General features: G+C 53.1%; 2 protein-coding genes across 4 annotated transcripts in view; one reads left to right on the top strand and one right to left on the bottom strand.

Moving 5' to 3' along the window:
- Positions 1-2,219: 2,219 nt before the first annotated feature.
- Positions 2,220-3,306, bottom strand: LOC104005976 (synapsin-1). The gene is given in 3 exon segments (XM_024356010.3): positions 2,220-2,841; positions 2,843-3,070; positions 3,072-3,306. Coding segments are annotated over 3 exon segments (924 nt in total). The 5' UTR covers positions 3,237-3,306; the 3' UTR covers positions 2,220-2,310.
- The window catches only part of AFAP1 (actin filament associated protein 1), a 181,354-nt gene continuing 177,347 nt past the window's right edge, over positions 2,490-6,496 (top strand). The window contains exon 1 of one of the 3 annotated variants that reach the window (XM_009447331.4): positions 2,490-2,732. The gene's annotated coding sequence lies outside the window, so the exon portion shown is untranslated. The remainder of the gene's footprint in view (positions 2,733-6,496) is intronic. The other 2 variants (XM_009447333.5, XM_016951278.4) reach the window with 2 other exon arrangements.

Genomic DNA, 6,496 nt, shown 5'->3' with positions numbered 1-6,496 from the left:
ACAGGTTCTGCTCATACCCAAGGTCAGGAAGATTATGCAAGGGCATAGGTCATCGGTCACTAGGGGGGGTTAGTCACTTTAGGGTGTGGCTGCCACCACTGACCTTGGTGAGACTTTAAGGGTTGGTAGGAGCTGGCCAGGTTCAGGGGTGAGGGTGTGTTAGGCAGGGCTGAGGGCATGGAGGGGGATGCAGAGGCCTGCACCCTGGAATGTCCTTTCACTCCCTGAGGTTTTGTTCTCCTGATCCCTGAGTACATCCCAGAACACAGTGGGGCCCTAGCTGGGGAGAGGTAGGGAAGCATGTGATGTTCATCGGGGGACCTTGTTAGGCAAATCAGATTAGGGGCCAGGCTTTCAGTGGTGGGTGCGAGTGTGCAAGTGAGTGAGTGTGCAGGTGTGTGTGGGAAGGGAGATGGGGATAGGGTCAGCCCCAGCCACCATCAGGACCTCATCTGTGCATCCACCCATCCCAGCAGCATCCCTGAGTGAGTGCCTTCAGGGCGCAGGTCCTGTTTTGCACATGGAAGTGAATCAGAGTGGGACACTGCCTTGCCTTAGAGAGGTCACACTTCTTTTTTTTTTTTTTAACTTGTGATAGAGTCTCGCTCTGTTGCCCAGGCTGGAGTGCAGTGGCGTGACTTTGGCTCACTGCAACCTCCGCCTCCTAGGTTCAAGCAATTTTCCTGCCTCAGCCTCCTGGGTAGCTGGGATTATAGGCACGCGTTACCATGCCTGGCTAATTGTTGTATTTTAGTTTCACCATATTGGCCAGGCTGGTCCCAGACTCCTGGCCTCAAGTGATCTGCCCCCCTTGGCCTCCCAAAGTGCTGGGATTACAGGCGTGAGTCACTGCACTGGGCGAGAGGTCACACTTCATGCCAAGTGGGAGGCAGCCACTCAGACAGCACCCCAGCTGGCGCTGGGAGTGAGGGGTGCTCAGCGTCCTAGGAAGGCAGAGGGCTGCGTGAGAGGTTTGGGGAGGAAGGACTGGAGGAGGATTTGAGATTTTCACCTGAGCAGCTAGGTGGATGGAGGGGCTGTTTACTGAGAATCACAAGAATGTGGATGAGCAGGCTGGGGCACTGATAAAGCACTCTGTTTTGGCCCGCAGAAAATTTGAGATGCCTCCCTGGTGTCCAGCTAGGCCTTTGGGAGAGGTCAGGGCTGGGCATCTGACTTGGATGGATGTCTCTGGCAGGCAGCAGAGCATGTGGATGGTTTGTGAAGCCCGGAAGGGCATGAGATTTCCTGTAGCAGTGCCCACTGCGAATGGAAGGGCATTTGGCCTGAGCCCAGACATGTACAAGTTGGGCAGAGAAGGGGGTGGGTCCCTGCGACCCACAGAGGAGCAGCTATGGAGGTACAGAAAAACCAAGTGTGTGGGGGTCACATGATGCAGGAAGCTCAAATAAGATGAGGAAAGAGGTTTTAAAGATGATCAGGGTTGGGGACAGTAGTTCATGCCTGTAATCCCAACACTTTGAGAGGCTGAGATGAGATGATAGCTTGAGGCCAGGAGTTTGAGACCAGCCTGGGCAACATAGGGAGACCCCATTTCTATAAATAAATAAATACACTGGTACTTGGCATTTCAGGTGGGGAACAGCAAACACGTGAAAGCTCTGAGGCAGGAAAGCGAAGTGATTAGTGCTTGCTTGCTCCTGGTTCCTTTATCAGGCCTTAAAGAGATGCAGAGACATCTCAGGTACTCCTTGGCCGAGCTCCTTCAGGGAGGGCCTAAGTTCGCTTCTACTTCACATCTTTAAAAAAAAATTTTTTTTTTGGAGACAGAGTCTCACTCTGTCGCCCAGGCTGGAGTGCATGCAGTGGCACGATCTCGGCTCACTGCAACCTCCACCTCCTGGGTTCAAGCGATTCTCCTGCCTCAGCCTCCCCAGTAACTGGGACTACAGGTACGCGCCACCACAATCGGCAAAGTTTTTGTATTTTTAGTAGAGACGGGGTTTCATCTTGTTGGCCAGGCTGGTTTCGAACTCCTGACCTCAAATGATCCGCCTGCCTCGGCCTCCCAAAGTGCTGGGATTACAGGTGTGAGCCACCGTGCCCGGCCCTACTTCACTCCTAACGCCCACCATACATGCTTCCAAATGTTTGCTGAATGACTACAAGATGAACGAGTGAATGGGATTACGTTTCTTCGAGCGGCAGGCAATCCTATTCCTTGGACCTCAGTTTCCCTTTCTGTAAAGCAAGCCTGTCTCTCGCTCTCTGCCCTAAAAGCCTGAGCTCTGGGTTTGAAATGAGCGCGTCCTGTAGAGCCGACTCCAAGTAGACGTTGAGCTGGGTATTCTAGGAGGCGATGATCGGGCCGGCTCTTAAGGCGGGTCCTCCCGCGGGACCCCTCAAGCCCAGTCCCAGCGCCGCCCCGCCCAACCTCCCTTTGTTCCCCCAGGCCCCGCCCACTCCGCGCAGCTCGCTTCCCATTGGCCGGGGGGCGGGCCCTGGGCGCCCGGCTCCGCTGGGGGCGGGACGGCGGGCGGCGGGCGGGGCCGTGTGCGCCTGCGTGGTGTCTGTCCGGGCCGCAACCCCACGCCGGCTGCAGCTCCGCGAGCCGAGCCGGATCTCGAGCGGGGTACACGGGCTGAGGCGGCGGCGGCCCCGCCCCGGGGCTCCATTGTTAAGGCGGCTGCGGCTCTGTCGGCTGTTCAGCTGCGCTCCAGTCGGCCCAGGCGCCGCGGCGAGGAGCGAGCGCTGCGAGGTGGCGGTCTGAGGTGAGACGGCGCGACGGGCGGCAGGGTCTCCGGACCGGGCGGGGGTCTCTGCCCCGGGCGTGGAGGCTCCGAGCGGGGCTCCGCAGGGTCCGGGGTCGGGGTCCGGGGTCCGTGCGCCTGGGCTTTGTCTCGGCCTCGGGTGGCACCGGGGGCTCCGCGCCTGCTGCGACGCCGCGTGGGCCCGAGCGGGGGTCCCGGTCGTCCTGCGGGTGGGGGCCGGTCCCCACTGCTCCCCAGCTCCCCGCGTCTGCCCGGAGTGGACTGCGTGGACCCGGGCGCTGGCTCCTGCCCGGTGCCCCCGCGGCGTGGCTGGTCCCCGTGTGCGTCAGAGGGGGGCCCTGCGAAGACCCACTCGTGGGGCGGGGTCCGGGTCACCAAGAGTGGGAGGCTCCGCCGCCCTCTCCCGTAGCGAGACTGCTTAGTCCGACTTACCGAGGGGACTGCGCGGACCCTCGGACGAGGGGGTCCGTGACTCTGGATGGGGGCTCTTTCTCGGCCCCGCATGACGGCTTCCTGAGTGTTTTGTCACCTATAGGTTGCTGCGTGGACCCACGCGCGTGGGTCCCGGCCGCCCTGCGAGTGGGGCTCTCCGCCGCCCCGTGGCTCGTCTGGGTCGACCCCGCCTGGGACGCGAGTGTAATGGGGGTCCGTGCGCGGGGGGCGCGGTTGGTGGGGACGCACTGCCCCGCCCCGTGATTTATCCTCTCACCTGCCCGGCGGGTGGAAGCGAGAGGCGCGGGCCCGTAGCTGTCGCGCAGCGGCTGCACCGTCCTCTCCCCTGGCCGGCGGGTCCCGGGGGGCGCGGGGCTGTCACCGCGCGTCCCACCGCCGCGCTTCCTGCTCTGGCCCCGGGCTGGGCTCTGATTGGAGGGAGCAGGGCCCTACTGCCCGGAGCTTCTTGATTTCTTCCGTTAGTAATGGGAAGAAAAAAAAAATCTGGAAAGCCAGATTGAACTTTGTAGCTCTCAGCGCCTGGAGAGTGGAAGAAACTCTCCCAAGAATTTGGCGGGCTGGAAAATGCGTTTCAAGCAGGAGCATCCACACCCACGGAATGAGGCCAAGGCAGTTACAGTTAGAGGTCAGATTTATGAGGGGAGAGCGAGGGTGAGGTCCGTGGGTGGGGAGACTCCGACCTCAGCTTGATGGGAAGACCTGATGCTGCCCCTCAGACGCTGTATTTCTCAGCCACCAAAGAAAGTGGAATCACTCCTTAGTGAATGCTTTCATCAAACTTTTGAAAAACCTGTTATGTCCCAGGAAGCAAAATCGAACTGGACAGTTTTCCCCTTTTAGGAGAGTTAAAGATCCCGGAGACAAACAGCAGAAGGCTCAAGGAGTCCAAATACCCAACCTGAAGTTCTTTCTGAACAAGAGATGGTGTTTAAGTAACAGGCATACAAGACAAAACTGAGCTAATTACCGCAGCTGTGGCTCCTAGCCCTCTAGCGTGTCATGCAGGCCCTTTTGCTTTCTCTGCCCTCCGCTGCCCCAGACCCCCACTCTACCCCGCACCTCCAGTCATCAGCTCCTGCCGACCCATTGCTATGGACTCTGTTTAGGTGGCTCCCTTCTCTCTGAAGCTTTGCTTGTTCTCCTGAAGTCCTGGTCTTTAAGAGCTTATGATCTGCCAGGACAGATTGGCTTTGGGTAATACATGGTTAACTGTAGCACAGCTTGAAAAATGCTCTGATAGAGGTGGGCAGGCGCAGTTTGTACATGCGGGTAAATGCGAGCTCCTTTTTCAATACCATGAATCCAAGTATTCATGCTATTTTAAATCTGCAATTCTTTGACTCTCCAGAGGGTTTTTAGATTAATTTTTTTCTATTACTTCCTAATGTTTGTTGCATAGTGCAGAGTACTTGATTAAAACTTAGCAGGTCGGCCGGGCGCAGTGGCTCACGCCTGTAATGCCAGGACTTTGGGAGGTCGAGGCAGGCGGATCATTTGAGGTCAGGAGTTCGAGACCAGCCTGGCCAACATGGTGAAACCCCGTCTCTACTAAAAATACAAAAATTAGCCGGGCATGGTGGTGGGTGCCTGTAATCGCAGCTACTCATGAGGCTGAGGCAGGAGAATAGCTTGAATCCAGGAGGCGGAGGTTGCAGTGAGTCGAAATGACTCCACTGCACTCCAGCCTGGGCAATAGAGTAAGACTTCGTCTCAAAATAAAAACCAAAACAATGTACTGGGTCTACGTCCGGCTCTGGAATTTTCCTGGAAGGCCTTCTCTTCTGGGCTTCATTTTTCTCACCTTTGAGGATCGTAAACTACATAATTTCTAAGAATCTTTTCGGCCCTACACCTTTAATTCTTTCAAGCAAATATAGTAGAGAAAAATTCTCTTACCAGCAATGGTATAAATAACGGAGGCCTTTGAAAATGTGGATTCTAAAGTGGAAGTTCCTTTTCTTCTTCCCCTTTTTTTCCTTTTAAACAAGTTGAGTTACATGTGCATATACTTTATCTCAGAGTTAAGGACAAGTATCTATGATGAAACCTTAAGCAACTTTTTGGCAATATCTTTCATATTCTTCATAATTGTTTTATGTGCAACATCTTCACTATATCCAATTGGTTTGTTTTTTTCTCATTAATGGAGTTGTTGAGCTCAGATCTTTTTTTCAGGAGCATTTTGTTGATCTTTTAAGTGTCATGTGAAGTATGTTTCAACCTAACATTTTATTTTGGAGAGTAAAATGGGAGTAAATGGAATTTTGAGAGTGCCTTGAGTAGATGTACTTGGCTTTGTATAATGGTTTGAAGCCTAGTTTAAAATTACCACTTGTGGCCAGGTGTGGTGGCGCACGCCTGTAATCCCAACGCTTTGGGAGGCCGAGGCAGGCAGATCACGAGGTTAGAAGATGGAGACCATCCTGGCTAACACGGTGAAACCCTATCTCCACTAAAAATACAAAAAGTTAGCTGGGTGTGGTGGCACATGCCTGTTGTCCCAGCTACTCGGGAAGCTGAGGCAGGAGAATTACTTGAACCTGAGAGGCGGAGGTTGCAGTGAGCCGATATTGTACCACTGCACTCCAGCCTGGGTGACAGAGTGAGACTCCATCTCAAAAAAAAAAAAAAAAAAATTACCGCTTGTAAAAAATTGCATCACATGCTGAATGACCTATAGAGGAGCTATAGTTCTAAGGAATATGGTAATTAATTCTTTCAAATAGTAAGGCCAGGTGCTGTGGTTTACACCTGTAATGCCAGCACTTTGGGAGACTGAGGTAGGAGGATCACTTGAGCCCAAGATTAGAGACTGCAGTGAGCTATAATCATGCTACTGCACTCCAGTCTGGGTGACGGAGTGAAACCCTTTCTGTAAAAAATAAAAAGGTAAATAAATAATTTAAAAATAAAATATTAAGCTCCTTTCCAATTTATCTGTTTGGTAAGGTGGGAATTGGATGTGCCTGAGTTTCTTAAAGCCACGTGTCTCTGTAGAAAGGAGACACAATTTTCTCTGCTATTCCTAGTTATTTGGATGATTATAGGGATTAAAAATAGCCATTTGGTCAAGTCGTGAGCTACTGAATTACAATTTTTGCTTCACTCAGTAGGATTTTGCCTGTATTTTGATTTGCATTCTTAATTTAGGAAAAGTTCTTTGTTATATGCTCCATGTACTTTGTTCTTTTGGGGAATCTGATCTTAGGAGAGGGCTTCAAAATGCGACCAGATTTTCTTTATGGTTTTCTAGATTTTATTAATGTTTTAATAAAACTTAACTAGTTAATGCTGCTTCTGTGTCGAGGTGT

Source organism: Pan troglodytes, chromosome 3 (assembly GCF_028858775.2).
Source record: "Pan troglodytes isolate AG18354 chromosome 3, NHGRI_mPanTro3-v2.0_pri, whole genome shotgun sequence".
NCBI classification, from domain to species: Eukaryota; Metazoa; Chordata; class Mammalia; order Primates; family Hominidae; genus Pan; species Pan troglodytes.
This window is presented reverse-complemented; position numbering and strand designations above follow the sequence as displayed.